At 33.0% G+C, this 20,004-nt stretch overlaps 7 protein-coding genes across 11 annotated transcripts in view; 3 read left to right on the forward strand and 4 right to left on the reverse strand.

The window, feature by feature from the left end:
• Window positions 1-2,586, reverse strand: part of LOC115238719 (tyrosine-protein phosphatase 69D) — an 11,828-nt gene extending 9,242 nt beyond the window's left edge. The window contains exon 1 of the mRNA XM_029812769.1: window positions 1,171-2,586. Within this exon, the coding sequence (XP_029668629.1) occupies window positions 1,171-1,276 (106 nt within the window). The 5' untranslated portion in view covers window positions 1,277-2,586. The remainder of the gene's footprint in view (window positions 1-1,170) is intronic.
• A 53-nt stretch (window positions 2,587-2,639) lies between these two features.
• Window positions 2,640-4,330, forward strand: LOC115238812 (ER membrane protein complex subunit 3). The gene is made up of 3 exons (XM_029812915.1): window positions 2,640-2,925; window positions 3,022-3,278; window positions 3,406-4,330. Exons 1-3 carry the CDS (start codon window positions 2,777-2,779, stop codon window positions 3,777-3,779), a joined length of 780 nt encoding a protein of 259 aa, XP_029668775.1. The 5' UTR covers window positions 2,640-2,776; the 3' UTR covers window positions 3,780-4,330.
• On the reverse strand, window positions 3,865-5,817 carry LOC115238805 (nitrilase and fragile histidine triad fusion protein NitFhit). The gene is made up of 6 exons (XM_029812901.1): window positions 5,566-5,817; window positions 5,229-5,370; window positions 4,983-5,138; window positions 4,682-4,882; window positions 4,395-4,607; window positions 3,865-4,309 (listed from the first exon to the last, which is right to left on the reverse strand). Exons 1-6 carry the CDS (start codon window positions 5,601-5,603, stop codon window positions 4,154-4,156), a joined length of 906 nt encoding a protein of 301 aa, XP_029668761.1. The 5' UTR covers window positions 5,604-5,817; the 3' UTR covers window positions 3,865-4,153.
• Window positions 5,818-5,927: 110 nt separating this feature from the next.
• Window positions 5,928-10,272, forward strand: LOC115238841 (exocyst complex component 1). Its single transcript, XM_029812958.1, has 12 exons — window positions 5,928-6,084; window positions 6,192-6,713; window positions 6,839-6,993; window positions 7,065-7,292; window positions 7,371-7,607; window positions 7,712-7,952; window positions 8,130-8,347; window positions 8,402-8,592; window positions 8,695-9,062; window positions 9,186-9,331; window positions 9,416-9,641; window positions 9,686-10,272. The coding sequence occupies exons 2-12, from the start codon at window positions 6,266-6,268 to the stop codon at window positions 9,805-9,807; spliced, it is 2,580 nt and encodes an 859-aa protein (XP_029668818.1). The 5' UTR covers window positions 5,928-6,084; window positions 6,192-6,265; the 3' UTR covers window positions 9,808-10,272.
• Window positions 10,031-11,549, reverse strand: LOC115238829. Of its 2 annotated transcripts, none has more exons than XM_029812937.1 (3): window positions 11,326-11,549; window positions 10,589-10,770; window positions 10,031-10,398 (listed from the first exon to the last, which is right to left on the reverse strand). In XM_029812937.1, exons 1-3 carry the CDS (start codon window positions 11,372-11,374, stop codon window positions 10,333-10,335), a joined length of 297 nt encoding a protein of 98 aa, XP_029668797.1. In that variant the 5' UTR covers window positions 11,375-11,549; the 3' UTR covers window positions 10,031-10,332. The 2 variants fall into 2 exon arrangements, with proteins under 2 accessions (XP_029668797.1, XP_029668806.1); XM_029812946.1 differs by having other exon boundaries at window positions 10,589-10,752; window positions 11,326-11,546.
• A 469-nt stretch (window positions 11,550-12,018) lies between these two features.
• On the reverse strand, window positions 12,019-14,033 carry LOC115238868 (GTP-binding protein Rheb homolog). Of its 2 annotated transcripts, none has more exons than XM_029813015.1 (6): window positions 13,649-13,806; window positions 13,222-13,340; window positions 12,968-13,039; window positions 12,646-12,853; window positions 12,437-12,566; window positions 12,019-12,372 (listed from the first exon to the last, which is right to left on the reverse strand). In XM_029813015.1, exons 2-6 carry the CDS (start codon window positions 13,268-13,270, stop codon window positions 12,283-12,285), a joined length of 549 nt encoding a protein of 182 aa, XP_029668875.1. In that variant the 5' UTR covers window positions 13,271-13,340; window positions 13,649-13,806; the 3' UTR covers window positions 12,019-12,282. The 2 variants fall into 2 exon arrangements, with proteins under 2 accessions (XP_029668875.1, XP_029668866.1); XM_029813006.1 differs by lacking the exon at window positions 13,649-13,806 and adding an exon at window positions 13,844-14,033 and having other exon boundaries at window positions 12,172-12,372.
• An 82-nt stretch (window positions 14,034-14,115) lies between these two features.
• Window positions 14,116-18,972, forward strand: LOC115238856 (phosphatidylinositide phosphatase SAC1). 3 transcript variants are annotated; one of them, XM_029812993.1, is made up of 9 exons: window positions 14,116-14,204; window positions 14,481-14,600; window positions 15,750-15,841; window positions 15,916-16,256; window positions 16,332-16,443; window positions 16,532-16,875; window positions 17,104-17,481; window positions 17,732-17,899; window positions 17,966-18,972. In XM_029812993.1, exons 4-9 carry the CDS (start codon window positions 16,029-16,031, stop codon window positions 18,242-18,244), a joined length of 1,509 nt encoding a protein of 502 aa, XP_029668853.1. In that variant the 5' UTR covers window positions 14,116-14,204; window positions 14,481-14,600; window positions 15,750-15,841; window positions 15,916-16,028; the 3' UTR covers window positions 18,245-18,972. The 3 variants fall into 3 exon arrangements, with proteins under 3 accessions (XP_029668853.1, XP_029668857.1, XP_029668845.1); XM_029812997.1 differs by lacking the exon at window positions 14,116-14,204 and adding an exon at window positions 14,294-14,312; XM_029812985.1 differs by lacking the exons at window positions 14,116-14,204; window positions 14,481-14,600 and adding an exon at window positions 15,282-15,598.
• The last annotated feature ends 1,032 nt before the right edge of the window (window positions 18,973-20,004 follow it).

Here is a 20,004-nt window from a genome sequence, read left to right on the forward strand (position 1 = left end):
TATATATATATATATAATACGAAATCTCTTTACTTTTTTTTCAATAATTATTTGTGACATCCTTAATGACTTTCTCTCGTATTATAACATATATAAAATGTTTTTAAAGTATTGCAATATCTGATGATGAAGCAGTAATGGATCCGAACAGTCCAACGAACCGAGATAGATAAACGTCAACGCGACATGCTGCTTTGTAGCACCCGCATTTCGGAAACGGAAAACAGTGACAACGGCCAACGCGGGAACAGCGGAAGCGGCCGGCGAAAGAATTTTGCGATGACTACCTGACATATCATTGACGCGGAAAACCACGCATATCATTGGGTGGATCGATTATAATTTCGGTCAACCTAATTGTCAACGTTACGCGAAAAGCAAGTTGCGATTGAATCGGACGCTAAATAACGATGAGTACGCTCGGTTTCGATGCCGAGATAAATGTTAATGTTAGCTGGAATTAATGAATCGGCACGTTGGTAAAATTATATATTATTGTATATTAATAATAGTTTTTAATTTGTAATAGTAATTTAAAATTTGCGCTTGTGTGCTATGTTTTTAGAATTATTAAAAACGATTCTTAAAAAAAACATGGCGTAAATAGATTTAAAGTATTTTCAAAATATTGATAAAGTTGTGTTTTTCGTCGATTGCAAATGTAACTTTTAAACGACGCTACATACAAACAAAAGAAAAATTATTATAAACAATTCTAAAATGATTTTAAGTCAAGATATCATCGTATATTGACAATTATTTTTATCTTAAAATTAAATGACATTTTTTTCAAACTATATTTTTTTATGACTGACTACAGATAAAATTATTATTATTACAAACAATTACAAATATACTATCACTTTTTAACATCACCCTTTCATACATGCCTACATTTTTTCTTCCCTTTCTCTTCCCTACATCCGACTCGATCATGAGACAATACATAAAAGAAAATTCGAACGTAGACGTGAATGAGAGTATAGCCCATTCGAATTTTCGGTACAACCACCAACGCAAAAAAGAAACATGCAAGCAACAATTTCGAAAATTCCATCTCTAAGACGCGTCTGACGGAGTGAACCGCATTCCGGCTGATGATCCGCTTCCTATCGCTTTCCTCCGCCCTTTTCTTATTCAGAAAAGACATACACCGTCTGACTGACTCACCGGATTCATCGAGGCCGGCCGCGCCGAGCACGAGGATACAGAAGAGCAGCGGCGCCAGCGACCGCGCGCCCGACGTAACACCGCTGCGGCTGTTCCGGGATAACATGGCGGTCGTGATAGCCGGTTGGACGGGTATGCGCGAGTCGGCGAGTCTTCGAATTCGCCTTTCCCGGTGTTGGGTAGCGGCCACCCTCTTCTTTCGCTGACCCTGCCCTTCCTATGCCCGATCGTCGTCCTCGTCCCTGTACGGCGATCCTCTCCCTTCTCGGGAGAGCACCGTTTCCTCGATACCGCCCTCTCAAAGGCCCATGATGCACAGGTCCCGAGATGCGTCGTCGCGGGTGTGCGTTGTCGGTGATCGCGGGCGGCTCACTCGATCATTACTCGCGCACGAAGACCCGCCGTATCCCGTGTACGCGTTCCTGCGAAATTTATCACCGCGCCGCGTATAGGCGCGACGACGGGGCACTTTGACGGAATACTGGCGGATCGGACGAGCTCTCGCACGGCGGATTACCTCCTCACCTCGTAACGGTCAGTAATGGTGCGTCAGGGAAACTGTGAGAGAAACTGAATCACATCACGCGCAAGCGGCGCAAGCCAACGCGCTGACGATGAACGAGGAAGCGTGGGGGAGCGAAACCGGCGGAGATCTCTCTCTCTCTCTCTCTCTCTCTCTCTTTCTCGCGACCACTGTGCGCAATGACAGCACCCTCTCGCAAACATGACGCGAGACCGCTCGCTAATTTGAATTTAGCATCGGTAGATATAAATTGTATTCACTAATAAAATTCTTTTCTCAATTTCCTAAACTCCTTAGGTTGAGCCAAAGCATGGAAAATATAGACTGCTCCTATCTAACTTGTTTTCCGTAAATGGAAAACTTGAATAAAAATAATAGAGCTATTTAACAGAGTTCGCAATTGTCTTCTAATGGGCGATACGTTGACACTTGTTACACTGCCGTTGATTACTCCAAAAATAATACATCGGCCAATGTATTGTTACTGCCATCCTGTTACTTCCTCTGCTTGCATATTTCTTCACTTGCGAATTAATGCAACACAGCCGCGCTTCTTACATCATATTCCCGATGTTCACTACACTCGCGATACACGAATAAATCACGCGAAATACACGCGATCGCTTGTTGCTACATAACAATTTCACTTCGATGTTTAATAAGTAGATCATAACGTTATTTAATCTCGCTCGATTTTCGACACAAAGAATACCAATTGTGAGCGACACTCGAGTGAACGATCTTTTTGTCACAAAATTACCGCCATATATTTTAAAATTTATCGCGAATCATAGTCACAAACATAGAGGAAGCATAGACTGCCTCCATTCAATTCGTATCATTAGATAGCTGGGTGACATTCGATTGAAAACTCCTGATTGGTCAATCTAGTAAAAAACCCTAGGCACACCGGGCATGTGATTGGGAGATCTATTATTATTTATAGATCTATGGTTGTATTAAACGAATGTAATCTTGGTCGGCGCATGTGTGGTAAAGGATCGCGGAGCAGCGATGAGATTCACTCCACGTCGTCCTGTATCTTGTTTTCATTTTCGCAAATAGATTTATGCGATAGAAACAATGGCAGAATTATTGTTGGATCCGAATATTCGAGGCTGGGTATTTTTACCTATAGTAGTGATCACTTTTCTCGTCGGTATAATCCGTCACTATGTTTCGATACTGCTCGCTTCGCAGAAAAAGGTCGAGCTTCATCAAGTGCAAGATAGGTAAATATTTTATCTAGACAATTATATGGATACGCGCGCGTTTAAGAGTTCTCTTCACGAGGCTATTATTCAATTACAATATTAAATATTTTACAGTCAAGTCATGATACGCTCCAGACTACTCAGAGAGAATGGACAATATATACCAAAAGTAGCTTTTATGACTAGGAGACATTTTTTCAATAATGAAGAGACTGGGTATTTCAAGACTCAAAAGCGTGCTCCTGTCTCCCAAAATCCTATGACCGATCCAAATATGATGACTGATATGCTAAAAGGAAATGTGACCAATGTATTGCCTATGGTACTGATTGGTGGTTGGATTAATTGGATGTTTTCTGGATTTGTAACAAGTATGTATTATTTCAATATTGTTGAATATTTGCATTTACTCATTGCATATTTAATATTATAGTTTGTTAACAAGACTTTATGTATGTATAAATTATATATTAGAAATATATATTTTTTTTATTTTAGCTAAAGTACCATTTCCATTAACGCTACGGTTCAAGCCAATGTTGCAACGGGGTATAGAATTAGTTACATTGGATGCAGCGTGGGTTTCTTCAGCTTCGTGGTATTTCCTCAATGTATTTGGACTAAGATCTATTTATACACTTGTGCTTGGTGAAAATAATGCTGCGGATACTACGAGATTAGTACAAGATCAAGTTTCGGGTGCTGCAATGTCCATGCCACCTGATCCAAAAGCAGCTTTCAAATCTGAATGGGAGGCATTAGAAATTTGTGAACATAACTGGGCTCTACAGGGAGTAGATGTCGAATTCATGGGTATCCAATCGAAATCAGATACAGTTGACAATATATATCATCAAGGCAAAGCAAATTGAGGTTTAGTAATAAAATTATTTTTCACATAAATACCAGAATAATTTTATTTATTTATATGTTAAATAATAATTTTCTCAGTATTTATGTGTTTGAGGTATAATATATATATTATCTTTTTTTTAATAAATAAAATGATAAAGTACAATAACAATGTACTCTAATTTTAAGAAATTGTGATAAAACAATCTCAAATATAAAATTAATAACAACAATGCTATTTTACTTTAGATTTGTGATTGCTGAATATTTATAAATCTTATATATCAAAATTAATATATCCATTATATAATTAGACCCATTAATTACACTAATTGCTTATCTACTTAGTTATCTACTTATCTACTAAGTTCTTCTGCTCATATTAAATAGACTTTTAACTTTCCATATTGGAGTATAAATCAGTACGGCGGTGTTTTTCACACGGCATATTTTGTCTGATTTTCTCCAATAGCGTGAGATCAATTTCTGCTACAGCAATACTCGTTTTTTCTGCACACTGTGTTATAACAGCACCCCAAGGATCTACAATCTGAAAAAAAAAAAATGAATTCCGATTGTAACTTTATGTTGTGAATGTTGTTAATCCTATTAAGAGAAAGCATATATATATTCACCATGGCATGACCCCAGCTGACTCTCTTTTTATTGTGCGCGCCAGTTTGTGCCGCGGCTATAACGTAACACTGATTCTCTATAGCTCGTGCTCGCAACATCACCTCCCAATGCGCGGCACCAGTTTGATATGTGAACGCCGACGGATAAGTGAGAATTTGCGCTCCCATGTTCCGCAAAGTTAACGATAACTCGGGAAATCGCATATCGTAACACTTATATCGTTGTTAAGCATCAATATTTTGTATCAATGTTTTGTATCAGAAAAGAAAATTTGTTTTAAGGATACAATGCTCAGTGCGAGTTTGCCAATTGGTGTAAATACAGGGGGCACAATTTGGGTTCCTTTCAGTACATAATCCGATTCCATCAAACGTACCCCGGTATCCTTATTATCCATGTCAAACAAGTGTATTTTTCTGTATGCAGCTACCAATTCTCCCACATTATTTATTAATATATGTGTATTGTATATCTTTTCTGTATCTGACTAAAATAATTAGAGAAAAATCTCTTGTATATTATTAAAAAAAAAGTTATCTTTTTCCTCTGTATATAAAAATTAATATAAACAGCAACTCAAGTATTACAGCTTCATGAATTCCACCTAAGGATAACCAAATGTCATTTTTAACAGCAATCTCTTTATAAGATGCCACTGTCTGTCCAGTCAAAGGTTCAGCCATAGCGACGATATCCTTCTTGTTATCTGCCAAGTAATCGCAAGCTTCAGGGAAGAATGCTATCTATAAATATTTTATATTTTTAAAATCTGGAAGAGATTATCATTATATGATATAGAATATTTAATCTTATTTATTGATAAATATACATACTACAGCTGATCTGCGTTTAGCTTCAGCTGCTAATTCAGTTACAATTTCCAAATTTTTCATTTTGTCAGCTATTGATCGCATTTGACATACTGCAACTAATGGATGTGTCATTGTGCTAATACAACGCTTGGCGCACTGTATGCTGAAATGTAGTAATTTTGTTATTTTTAAGTGCAGTAAAAAGAGATGGTACACTAAATAATGAGAAGAAACTTCTTCAGGTATAGCAAAATAAAGCAGAGATAGAGCTATTTTTTACACATTTTTTTCTTTACTTTTTATTTCATGCATGCATATATATTTTTATCTAAAATTTGTTTTGTTATCAATTTCTTACCTGTAATATTGAGCAATAATGGACCACGTGAGTTTCATTCTTATCGCATTGTTAATACGTAACTCTGTGTGTGCTATCAAAAAAAGTCTGGCTTATCTCTGATATATTATTCCTCTCAACTTGCGTAGAGAGAATTGACGTTCTATATATACATATAATATAAAAAATTGTAGTAATGTAAGATGTAAGAGAACAGGTGCCTGTTACATTTACACTTTTCCTTCAAAGTTTGAATACACATCTATCAATATCTGACTCATTCTTATATTGTCAATGCAAAAATATAACATATATTTGTTATATCGATGCATGATAATCATAGTCCATTTTTTATATCATCATCTGGTCAACTGGTCATCTGTAGCATTAGTCGAACTAACGCCCTCTTCTTATGACAGATCACAGATCCACTAATCTTGTAAACATAAAAGTTTTGATAATTTATTTACGATATAACTCAATTTATCACGACGAGAAAAGTAACATTCGCTTGATGCAAAGAATTTTAACAATGCTTGTGTAAGTTTTATTCCATGGATACTAGTGAAATATATTTTTTCTATCAGATATAACCTTATTTCTTATATATTATTAATACTTCTGATTGTGTTAATTTTAATAATTAGGGTTTTGTAAAATAGAAGATGCAACATTTAAGTAATAACAAGGAATAGGAGAAAAGAATACAATAGATTAAGCCATGGCAGCTATTCGACATACTTTGCAAAGGGAAGTGTTTACTCCTAGTGATGAAAAGCTACTCAGTGTATGCTATGTCAGCAAAGCTTATAAGAAGAAGAAGATGAGCTTTTTGTGCTTGGCTACAACGACAGATACGCCAGGATCTCTTATATTGTACCAAATAAAGAAGAATGACAAAAATGTTTATAAAAAGAAACAATCATGGCCTCTGAGTGATATACAAATTGTAGATGGTGTTAAAAATGATTCTATGGATATAGAGCTGCATATTGATAAAGTCTACAAATGGTCATCCACTACGGTACAGGAAAGGCGAACATTTATCAGTAATCTGTATACTTATTCATGTAGTTTAGCTCAGAGGCCAGAATTCAAAAATATTCCGAAAGAGTGGTTGATTGATCCAATTGCGTTAAAAGAGAGTGACAGCATCACATTTACACCTGGTATATGTTTGTTATTTAATTTAAGCAGACAAATTGCTAACATAACTTTTTTTTTTAATGTGCATATAAAAATCTATATATTTTTAAATTTTTCATGCTTTTGCATAATAATGTAATAATTTCAGATCTTTTGGCATCACCTATTACTTCAGATTATCAATCTATCACTGAAAAGGAGGCTGCTGACTTAAAGCAAATGATGGAGAATTGTGATAACGCTGTTTCCAATGCTGAGCTTTTTATGGAAACTCTTTCAAAGGATCTATCCATTCTTGATGGAGTAAAATAATAAATTTTCCTATGACAAATATAAAAAATTTATAGAACTAATTTTATTCTATCTTTATATAGGAAAATGTATACTCCGTCTTAGCATCAGAGCAGAGGGTAACACAGTTGATGAACAGTATTGATGCTGCAATAATCGAAGCTTCTATTGTAGAAGCACGATTAGCGACGTACGACGAAGCGTTAGGAAGAATAAGAGAAGTAATGGCTCGAGTTGGACAGAAGAATCAGGCTATACATACAGCGAATAATAATGCAAGACTTTTATTAGATCAGCTTAATCTAGTCATTGTAAGTAAACAAGGATTATATATAATTAAATAAATTCTTTTTTTTTTTTACTACAATATATAATTTTCTTTTTTCAAGTCGCAATTAGATATTTCTCCAACACATCAACGTACTTTAAATGAAGCTGAACTGCCAGGGGAAAGAGAAGAGCTTGGTCTTGCAGGTACAGCGCTTTTAAAAGCAATCACAGCACCTCTTCCGCCTGGTTTGGACAAGTTGAGTGCTGTCACTGAACAGAAAAGACGGTTGGACAAGCTTAAAGCGAAATTCTCAGTTATTGTTGCTAGACATTTAAATAATCTTTTTATACACTTGGTAATTACTTAATTTTTCAACATTTGATATTTCTTTTGATAATACTTAAATTAAATCTAATTAAAATAAGAATCTTTTGTTTCAATTTCTTAATTGTATTTTAGGGTAATGATATTGGAGATGCGTCGACTTCCATGACAGATCTAATTTTACCGACTCATCAAGGAGTTCATAATGAGCTCGTACCATACACTGAATTAATGCAGTTGCTTAGAGCATTAGATAATAAAGCTTTTGTGCTGTTAACCAAAGTATATACTGATACCATGAGCAAACTGTATAAGAGGGATCTAAAACGCTTCTTTGAGGAGGCCAAGAATAAGCTTATTAACAAACGTCTACAAGGTATAACAACAGAATAATTTTTACAATAGAGCTCCGATCAATAAATAAACGACAATAAATATGTGAAAATTTAAATGAATAAATTATTTGAGAACGAACCGGTGCTCTACTGCCTAATTTTTTATTGCGCGCGCATTTTTATAAATTTTATATATGAGTAAAAAAATATGTTTTAAGTAAATACATCAAAGTCTAGCGGTCAGAAAGGTGAGGATCTGCTCAATCCGGCGCCTATCTGTTTGCTGAGTGGCGAAGTATGGACTCCAGTGGACGAAGGTAATCTTCTGGATTCGATCCTCGATTGTGTACTCTCGCAGATGCAGCCGGTGTGTCTCGCCGAGCAAGGATTCTGCGTTTCATTTCTTCAATTGGATTCTGTTCTTTCGCCTTCCAAAGTAAGTATACCAATAAATTCCTGTTCTAGTTTCTTCAATGCGTTTGTTTATTAGAGCAGCGAGATGGAGGAAATAGAAAACACGAGTAACGGCGCAGCGAGTCCAGGATCGGTGACTTCGACGGCGAGTAAAAGATTGGAGCGGCAGGTGAACGAGGATGTGCGTGCGACTATGGCTGCGATATTTCCGTCGTTGGAAACTGAATTGAACAATTTTATTGGCTTTCTGGACAAGATCGACAGTTTGTGAGTATGCTTGAAAGAATAATTTTTCTATTCATGAAATTATTTGGAATTTTTACTGAATGGCTTTATACAACCATTTTTTTATAATTTTGTTGTTTACAGCTGGTGTATGTATGTGCTAGTGCGCTTGTCGCAGCATGTCATGTCTGCTCAAGACACAGGCTCGTTTTTGTCGATGACGTTCGCGTCCGCTTTGATTCACGTGAAACGAGCATTCGATAAGTTTATGCAGGCACAGCTACAATCCATATTACACGACACGAAAGTCAATCGTCGGCACAAATGCGGTATATTGCCGTACATAGAAAACTTCGGGCCATTTGCAAGAACCGCGGAGAAGATTTTCCGCAACTCCGACAGGAAGGTCGATCTTGAAAAGTGGTATACGAAACTCGTGAGCACTATGTTCGAAGCTATCGTCAATCACAGCCGAGAACATCACAAGACGCCACAAGAAGTTATAAAGATGGGTAAAAAATATTTCAATAATTAATTATAAAATTGCTATCCATAATTCCGATCACTAAAAATATTTACTCTTTTTTGCTGCTTATAATAATTAATATAATACTCTCTTTTGCTATATTTTGTAGAGAATTTCCATCATCTTTATGATCTCCTCTCGCAATTAAAAATTTCTGTATTGGATCACGAACGGAAGGAAGCCAAACAGAAATATCAGGATGCACTTCGTGCTTATGTTACACAATACTTTGGACGACCTCTTGAGAAACTTAATGTAAATTACTAAAATTATTTTTGCAATCGTTAAGACATATACAAATGTTAGGATATATTAATTAAAAATATGTTAACTTCTTAGCTTTTCTTCGAGGGTGTACAAGCCAAGGTAGGTGCTGGTGTGAAAGAATCTGAAGTCAGTTATCAAATGGCCTTCAGTAAACAAGAGTTGCGGCGCGTAGTGAAGGAATATCCCGCGAGAGAAGTTAAAAAAGGTCTGGAGAATCTATATCGGAAAGTTGAGAAGCATCTGTGCGAAGAGGAAAATTTATTACAGGTAAAATATAGAAGAGATTGCTCACAGTTTGATGATAATCATTGTAAATGTTTTTCTTATAAACATAAAAATTATTTTTTCAATACAGGAATATTGAAGAGCTCATACAACGTTGTTATCCAGATAGTAATGTGACACTAGAGTTTACCATTCAAGATATTTTAGAATTCTTTTCAGAAATAGCGCGTTCTCATTAAACTAACAGACGGTATTAAAATAAAAATGCTATTTAATTGAACTTAGCTATTAATATAATTATTATAACAAAAGCAAACAACGTAAAGAAAAATTATGTATATATATATAACCAAAATATATACATATGTACATGTTAAAATTTGTTTAATAATTGAATAACAAAATATAATTTAATATTGCAGAATTCTGAAATGGAAAATTTAATTTATTTGTTGCAATATATTATTATTGAATATATTTAAATATACACTTTAGAGATACAAGCTTTTTTTAGATGGAATTGTCTCATTTATGCAATTTATGGATAAAGTAAATATGTTTTGTTAAACCAGAGTAGACCCATAAGATAAATATATATCTTGTGTACTGATTATATACCCATTATAAATATGAACTATTTATTGAGGAGAGTACAAGGTATTGCATGTTACACTCACACAATAAAGTACATAATATTCTCAACAGTTATATGTAGCCAGTTGCTTTTATATCTATTTTAATTAGCTAATATTTTGTGTGAATGTTTATTTCTCTTCAGCAGGTTCTTCAGGTGGTCCAAAATTAAAGAATATAATGCCTGATAGTTTTATCTGAAAATAAAATATAAAAATTCTATATATGGTGCATAGACTCTTTAAATTTATAATCTATAAAAAGTATTAAAGAAAAAAATTGAAAATATAACAAAATTCTATTATAATATATGTATAATTGAGAAATATGAAATTATATTATGAGAGTTTATAATTCAAGATATTATTTGAAAAAATGAATACATACAAAAGCTATAGTACCAACTAGTACAGAAACACCAGCAATTAATTGAGTATTGTAAACTTTCTGTCTTGCATCATAGTGCTCTTTCCACGAGCCCTGTGGTACAGGTATTTCATCAAATGATGGCAATTTAACATCTATCACTTTTGAGCTGGCACAACGAGTACCTTCACATAAAAAATTACCTTTATATAAAAAATATATAAATTTGTATTAATTTTTTTAGTATTTATAAATATATATATTTCTACCTTTGATAATATCGTTAGGCTTGTAAATATAAAATAATCAATAACCTAATTTCAATTTAAACGATATCTTTGATAAATTTGGAACTATTTTTACAAAATATCAATATATTAAATATGTAAATGATATAACTTTGAAAATCAGTCTTAAAAAAATAAAGTATTAAAATTAAACCAAAGAATAGTTTGCTAATTAATTATATGATTTTATATTAATTGCAATTTTATGCCATTATCAATCTCTTGCAATCGAAAATTTAGCTGCTCTAAAAATTTGAAGAAATAATTGACAGCAAATTGATGGATAAATCTATAATTAAAGACTAATTTTGTGGATAATTAAATTGTTTATTATTGCTGCACATTTGTTACAGACTAACATTTAACGAAATTCACACGAAATAGCAGATATTATGTAAGGTTGATATATAATTGATTAAACCGTGTGTGTAATACACGAAATAGTACAGATCTAAAACGAGGAAATCTTACCATTTCTGGCCATGTTGCGAACAATAGGTCGCAATATTTGATTAAACATTTTGACTGGATTAATCTGCGTTTGACACAGTCACGAAATTTGCGAAACGTAACACACGAGCCAAGTGAAATATACGACAAACCGATTCTAAAAAAAGTACACTCGGAAAATTCACGATGCATAGAACATAAAACTATGTGAAGAGCAATCGCGCTTGATGAATTACGTAATGCCATCTTGTGATATTTTGAGAAGACAGATCTGTATTTGTTGTCGATAATTCTGATGACCATTTAGATTTAGAGAATATTATATTGGCAAATTTCAATTCTTTATATGTAACACAAAATATGGAATCAATATAGTTTTATTATTAATAAATTATAATAATAATTATAATAATAAACGGAAGCACGTTTTATACATATGTATATTCAAGTAAAAATTATGCATGTAAAAATTATTATATTGAAGCTCTTTTAATTATTCTTTGATTGAATGTGTAATTTTTTTGTAAACTGTAATTTAATATAAATATTGCAATCTAAATGTGTATTAAAAAAAAATTTATATAGATTTACTTAAAATTAAATTGATTGATTGTTGTCTTATATATATAAATATAAATATATATATAATCTAATACATATTAAATTTACTTAAGATTATACTAAACATAATAGAACATAAATTAAAATAGTGATATATTAGATTGTCACTTTAATTATATAATCGGAACATTAAATCGGAACATGAAAAACTATCAATTATTTTATAAACATAATAACCATAAAATATTTTATGGTTATATGTATATAAATAATATTATCTATTGTTACATTTGCATTTGCTTTTACGTTTTTTAGATTTTTGTATTTGCGTCAGTGGGAAGGTATTAGAGATATAATGCCAATGTTTTTACCGTTTTACACATTTACATTTCTGTTAATGCCATTATTTCAGGCAATTCAACAAATAATGCAATTCGATTTTTCTTGTACATTTCCATTAGCTTTTTCGATCTCCATCAGCAATGTGTGAAAAATATCTGCAACAGACTATGTAAATCGCATTTAATAAGAAATCCAGTTTACTTTAAAAGAATGAAAAATCCATAAATACCTCATTTTGTTTTGCACTGGTTTCTAGAAATGCTGCATTCCAGGAATTTGCTAAGCGCTTTCCTTGGTCTGTCGTGATCATACGATCAACGTACAAATCCGTTTTGTTACCCACTAATACAATTGGAACGCTGCAAATGATATCACAATTAATAATTATAGTTTGAATGAGAGCAAATATGTGAGCATTCGAGAAACAAGATATCTTACTGAAGCTTTCCAGTGATGTCAAGTAGTTTGTCATAAATAATTTGTACAATTTCAAAACTCTTCGCACTGGTTATGCTGTATACCAGGACATAACCGTGGATGTCCATGGAATACTGAGTAGGAAATATGCTATATTCATCTTGACCAGCTGTGTCTACTAATTTAAGTTCATAATCTTGACTATTTACTCGTGTACTTTTTGTAAACGCTACAATATATAAAAAAATATTGGTATAATATTCAATCATTTAAAGAAACACAATTTATATTTTTATAAATTACAAGTTGAACTATAAAATAAACAGATAAAAGTATTTCTTACTATTCTCTATTGTAGGATCATACGAGTCCACAAATTGTCCCTCGACAAACTGTATACTAAGGGATGATTTACCTATTAAAAATTAAATATATGGCATTAAAGCGTTGCACAACATCCAGGTATCATTAACATAACATCCTGATAAATGTAAAACATTATGTAATAAAACAACTGTTGGTGCTTATGTTTCATTGTAGAAATCACAAGTTATACATATCCATAAAAATGTGTAATATATATTATTCGGTTTTTACCTACGGATCTATAGCCCATAATAGCTATTTTCCTCTGTTTGGGTGGCATGTTGTAGCATTTACAAACTGAAAAGCAGCGAGAATGTTCAGTGAAAGCTGGTGCATAATCCAGTTACAACCTGTAAACAAGAGGAAATTTTACAACTACTAAAGTTTCTTTATTATATCTCTAGTAACATATCTAAATTTATATTGTGATAATAAATCTAAAAATTATTTTATATTAGAACAATACTGAGTGCTATAAAGAACATTTTTTTAAGAAAAAATTACTAGCTGAAAAAGCAACAGAAAATATTTAATATAAACGGCGTCGTTTGTACATCATCTTTACATAATAACAATCGCAATTGCAAAGATCTTTTATTTACGTTTACGGGCAATCTGTCTTTGACCATGACATGTTTTATTGGCAATGCAAACTTACTTCAACGAGTAAATAAACAATTAATTAACGACATTGTTATCGACAATTAGCGTATATAGTGCTCATCCAAGGATTTGGCGATCGACGATGAATTAACAATTGCTGCGTAGCGATCTCGCGAAAAATACTGACAAAAAAAAAAGAGAAAGGGAAAGAAAACTGAATATACGCATACACGATGGAAGCGTATCTTACATTGGTGCGTAACGCCCCTCAGGATTATGTAGCGACGACGTTTTCGAGAAATCACAACATAGATCGACAACACAAGTTTGCAAGTCGCACTGTGTCAGAACAAAAAACAAATAACGCTTTCAACTACGCACTGTTTAACGTACGTACGTACTACGGACGCACGCGTACGTGCGATGCACGAAGCGGGAGCGGGCGAGCGAGCGAGCGAGCGAGAGGGAGAGAGAGAGAGAGAGAGAGAGAGAGAGAGAGAGAGAGAAAGAAAGAGAAAAAGATGACGCCAATGACGTGTATATATACTGCGTCATGTATACTTCATGTCTAAAGTCTGCGCTTCCAGATAATTCTCGTACAGGAAAGAAGGGTGAGAGGATAGATGTTTGATATTTTGACTATTGTAAATATGCGAGAGGAATCGGCGAGTTAAGATTAAATCTGATCAAGTTTAATTGAAGTGAAACATTGTTAAATGGTATAGTTGCTTGATAGGTTTAATTTAGAGGTCAAACATTGCGAAAAGGCAATATATATTAAATAGCATGTTGCGTAATATTAAATTTTATTAGCAACTCGTAGAGACGAACAGTTTAGTATATTTTTTAGATCAATATTTATGATATATCTATATATTTCTATATAGACGCGATCCGGAAGTACGTAATCAAACGGAAAAGACATACACGATGGCAAATTGTAAACCAAACGATGGAAATGATAACTGCTGTTGATAGCTGCTAGATCAATTGTAAAAGTCAACTCTGTAAGTCTCCATTCTTTTTAATTATTCTTATAATTACAATCTTTATACATGCATTCTTGTAGTCTTCCTTTTTTCTGTTTCAAATTATAAGAATATATACTTTTGTTTTGTTGTAAGTACAAAAACAGAATAGCAATAAAATTCTTAAAAAGAAGAAAGTATTAATTTACGCCATTATTTGATTTATAATGAAGCATAATGATTTCAGAAAAACAGATCATTACTTTTGATATATATTAAAAAGTGCTCGATTATCGTCTGACATACAATTATTTATTTTGCACAATTAGCAATTGATAAATTTAACATTATCCCCATAGAGGAATCAAATAATGTTTCCTTTTTATTTGAAATATTTTAGATAATATTAGTAAAAAAGAAGAATATAATTAATAAAAGAATAGTATTTGTATGTGTGAAAAGAATATATCTGTATGTATATAAAATATCAAGTCTCTTTTATTGCAATCTTTTGGCGCCAAATTTGTCAAACATGCCAAATGATCGTTCGATAGAATTTCTCGAAGCTTTTAGGGAATTTCTTAGGAAAATTTATAATTCTCTATTCGAGAGCGAATCAGTATGTTCGAAAAACTTTGCCTATGATATTGTAAAAGAGCCTTAATTTAGAGATCTAGAGGCCGATCTAGGAAAAAATAGTCTATGGTGTAGCATTTGGCCAATAAGGTTACTTTGATTTTGACTAGTCTTTATAGTCCATGACAGTCTTGAATATCTTGGATCATGTCAAGTCGGAGTTGATAAGAAGCCGACAATTAATTTGCATTTAGTCGGATTTTTATTAGTAATTCTCGTGCTTAAAACATATATATATATGCGTATATATGGGCCGCGTTTCATCCGAAAATCGTAATTTCATTTTTCCGGCATTATTTTATTATTTTGTCGCTCACCTGTCTGTCCATTTAACGTGCTCCGATTTACTCGTTACTTGACGATATGATGCCAAACACGGACGTTTATGACACTTTGTATCTGTGAGTAAGATATTATTATGGTAGATTTACGCCTCGTCATTTCATGTAAAATATAAAAAAATTTATACCTAATTTATATCTAATTTATTGTGACCTATTGCCAATTTAATTTTTTTACACTGATTATTAATTTTTAATTTTATTTGCCAAGGTACGCAACTCCGGAGAAGTTTTTTGTGGAGCCGGTCGGGACCAAAGTCCTGCTAGTGGTTGATAGAGTGAGTCAGCAAATCTACACGCAAGGTAATTTGCCACCGATATATGTTTTTTTTAATTAGTCCGACAAGTTAATGATATATTTTTGCTTCTTTTCTCAGTTGGTACAGCTAGTCAAATTCCAACAACTGCCAGTCGTAGAAAAATATGGGGACTGGTGGGGACCATACGCCTTTTGGCGTGTCGTTATCTCATTGTTATTACGGATGCTCAAATGTGTGGTACTATAGCTGGGCATAACATCTACAAGATATCATCGACAGAGGTGATACCTTATACAAGATCGTCTTTACATTTGACTGAAAAACAAGTGCAAAATAATGCCACATATTTGGAGATGGTGAAATCAGTCTTGAATACACCATACTTTTACTTCAGTTACACCTATGATCTCAGTCATACCATGCAGAGGCTGCATAACACAACACCTGAATTCTTGCAAGTAAATACATTATTATATATTTTTATCAGTTTTGCATAGTACTAAACAGTTTTAGAATAAAATGTTCTTATTTAGATGCCGCTTCACGACAGGGCAGATCCCAGGTTTGTATGGAACGCCTACCTCCTGCAGGACTTAAGTGCAAGACCAGAGCAGTACAAATTCTGTTTGCCCATCATTCATGGCTGTATCCTTTGACATTACATATCATTTTTCATATCAGATGTGAAGTAGTATGCAATTTTTGTAATGACCTTAACAATTTACTTATATAGTCGTTTCGCTGAATACGGTGGTCGTGAACGGTATCGCATTCAATTGGGGCATTGTCTCTAGACGTAGTGTGCATCGTGCTGGCACGAGACTATTTTCGCGTGGTATAGATGCCACGGGCAACGTTTCCAATTATGTGGAGACGGAGCAGCTGATCGAAATAAACGGCGATCGCAGTTCTTTTGTGCAAACGCGCGGATCCATTCCTCTGTTTTGGTATCAAGCACCAAATTTAAAGTACAAGCCAAAGCCACAAATCAGTCCACATGAAGACCATCAAAGTGCTTGTGCGCGGCACTTTGACGTTCAGATCTTTCACTATGGAAAGCAAATCTTAGTGAATTTGGTAAGTTTTCTTTTTTTTTTTTGACATATAATAATATTTGAATATTATAAAAAATTTTTGAAATATATAATAATATTTGAATATTATAAAAAATTTTATATACATAAAAAATAATTAAAATTTTGAATAATATATTAAGCAAGAATTGTTTAAAAAATGTTGTCTTATTATGAAAACTATTATTTTATTTGTTTATGAAACTTTTTGTGCTATTAATATTTTGAACAGATCGATCAATGTGGACCAGAAGCACTACTTGAAAATGCATATCGCAATTTAGTCCAAAGAATTAATAATCAAAATATTCGATACGAGGCTTTTGACTTTCATGCCGAATGTAGAAGATTGAAGTGGGATAAATTAAACACTTTACTGGATCGATTAGCCCATGATCAGGAACAGATGGGGTATTTCCTGTTAATGAGGGATGGAGCATTGCTTTCGGCTCAGGATGGCGTTTTTCGTACGAATTGCATCGATTGCTTGGATCGAACAAATGTTGTACAAAGCATGCTGGCGAAGCGAGTTCTCAATGAAGTATTGAGCAGGCTAGAAATACTTAGAAAAGTGGAAGATCATCCCGCATTTGAAAACCTTTTTAAACAGGTAAATATCAAATTATTTTTTTCAGGCGCAATAACAGGAATTTAATTTCTGAAACATTTAAGATCAAGTAAAACATAAAAAAAATATTTATATTTAAAATATAATAATTATAATATATATATTAATTATGAAGTTTTAGTATGGAAGATAAATGATATATACATATATACATAGTACACACATATATACACTTATGCAATAATAAAAATAATATAGTCAATTAAAAAAAAAATTTTGTTAATGTCTTTAGGTTTGGGCCGATAATGCGGACGTGATAAGTATTCAATATTCCGGCACAGGAGCGTTGAAGACGGATTTTACGCGAACTGGAAAACGCACTAAGTTGGGCGCGATGAAAGATGGTCTAAATTCGCTAACGAGATATTACAAGAACAATTTCGCCGATGGATACAGACAGGTCAGTTGAATTTTGAAAACTTTTTTACATCTCTTTTTCGGTGATGTAACAATCTTTACGTTATAGGATTCGATGGAGCTTTTTCTGGGTCGCTATATTATACAGGACGGCGAATGCACTTCCATTCAATGTCCTTTGGAATCCGAGCGAAATTGGCGTTACGCTACATTCCCGCTCGTTCTTTTAGTCGCATCCTCGATGTTAGTCGCTCATGTAATATTACCATCGCGATACACAACGGAAATATTACTTTATATGTTATTCTGGGGTGCTATGGTAGCCGGCACTTTCGCCACTATTATCCACCATGGCAAGCAATACGTCGATAAGCCAAAATTACTTTAGAATTAATTAATAATTCCATAAAATTTTAAATTACATATAGATATATTGTACAATGTTGATAATCGACGGCGATAAGCGGTTGTAGAATTCTATTAGTTTTGCACAATTATTAGTTAAATGATCAATCAGTATCTTGGTTTTTTTATCGTGGCACATAGATCTCATCGTGTGAAGTAATAAGGTTTACCTTCGTAAAAAATTAACATTCTCATCTCTGGCGATATTATTCGTGTTTCACTGTAAGATGATTAGAGGTGACTATATTCGTTGAATGCATTTTTATTGGTGGTACAAGGTATATGTCGAGCAAGGTATATGTGGTATCTCTTATACGAATTATCATTGGTGATTTTTTGCATCTTTTGCATGATAGATAGTGGAGTATACAGTTTTCGAATGATTCTTGTTCCGTAGGGTTTGTTTGATATCTGGACGAGTTCTTGTAAAGTGATGTGTTGTAAAGAGTTAGGCCTTTGGTCTCCGGCAGCGTTTACGTGAGTAGGGCTAACCGCAGATTGTGCTCAGCACCTACCGTCCATAGATAATCTGCAGCTGGTTTCCGATTCGGGGTATAAAAAGGTTTAAAAAACCTTTTTCACAATCTTTCCGATTTTGGCAAATGCATTGCAATTTTTTCTGTGCGTGGTTCCAAATTATTCTTTTATAGTGAATATGTTTTTGAATTCAAGAAAATAAATATTTCTTATATACATAAGAAAAATTTTTATCTTATAATTGTTTTTGATACAATGAATATATCACTGAAAATTTTTATAGTTACTTAAAGAGATATAATTCTTCTTCTTTTTTAAGTATTCCTTTTTTCATTGCAATAGAATTATTAATTATTCTTGTGGGAAGCAACTAAAAATAATTGCATTACAATACTAAAATTTTACTTATTTAGTTTTTCAAATTAAAAGATTTTGAATAAATTTTATTTGTTAAACATTAAATTTTTTTATGTAAATAGTATTTGAAAGGAAAATTTTCTATAGATATCTCAATGAAATAATTAAGATCATACGCGATAAATAAAGATTTCATACAAACTTTTTTGTAATAAAGATCAACTCTTTTATTTGAGTACTCTTTATCGAACTTGAAAGGAATCTAGATAATTAAAATCGACTCGTATAAATGAACTGAATGCGTCGCTGGCGATTTGTTTGTACGGGCATTGGTGATTCGTAAAGTGCTTTGTGAAATAGGATTAACGTTATAAATCAAGAGCCAAACGCGTGGATATACGAATTTCCGTAGGCATGAAATCTTGAGCCAAAGTACATTACCGTTTTTAGGATATACATGTATATTGTATTTTACTGTACATCTGCAACACACGATTACGAATTATATCGTTTATTTAAATGTAGAAAAATGTCAGGATGAGAGAGTATTTTTTAATATTTCAAAGACAGGTCTCTCTCTCGCCGTGTTAAAAAAAGGAATTTTAAGTAGACGGCGGAGTTTATTCGTCGATAAATATTATTAATATATCTTTCTTGTGGATTTTTGGACTGTAATGTTAACCACAAATAGATGAATTATACAAACATATATCGTGTACAAAATGCTGTATCAATATATAATGTTTTACTCTTATTTATTTTTATTTTATTATGAGTTAAGTTATTTTTCCAAAAAGTAGAATATTTTAGAAAATCCACTAGAAATCCCATTTCCATCTAAAACTAGAATACTAAAAACAGAATCCTTCCACATTTTCCTTTCGATATCATATACAGGAATTGATGAGA

The sequence above is a fragment of the Formica exsecta genome, unplaced genomic scaffold (assembly GCF_003651465.1).
Source record: "Formica exsecta isolate Colony F162 unplaced genomic scaffold, ASM365146v1 scaffold1159, whole genome shotgun sequence".
Lineage (NCBI taxonomy): Eukaryota > Metazoa > Arthropoda > Insecta > Hymenoptera > Formicidae > Formica > Formica exsecta.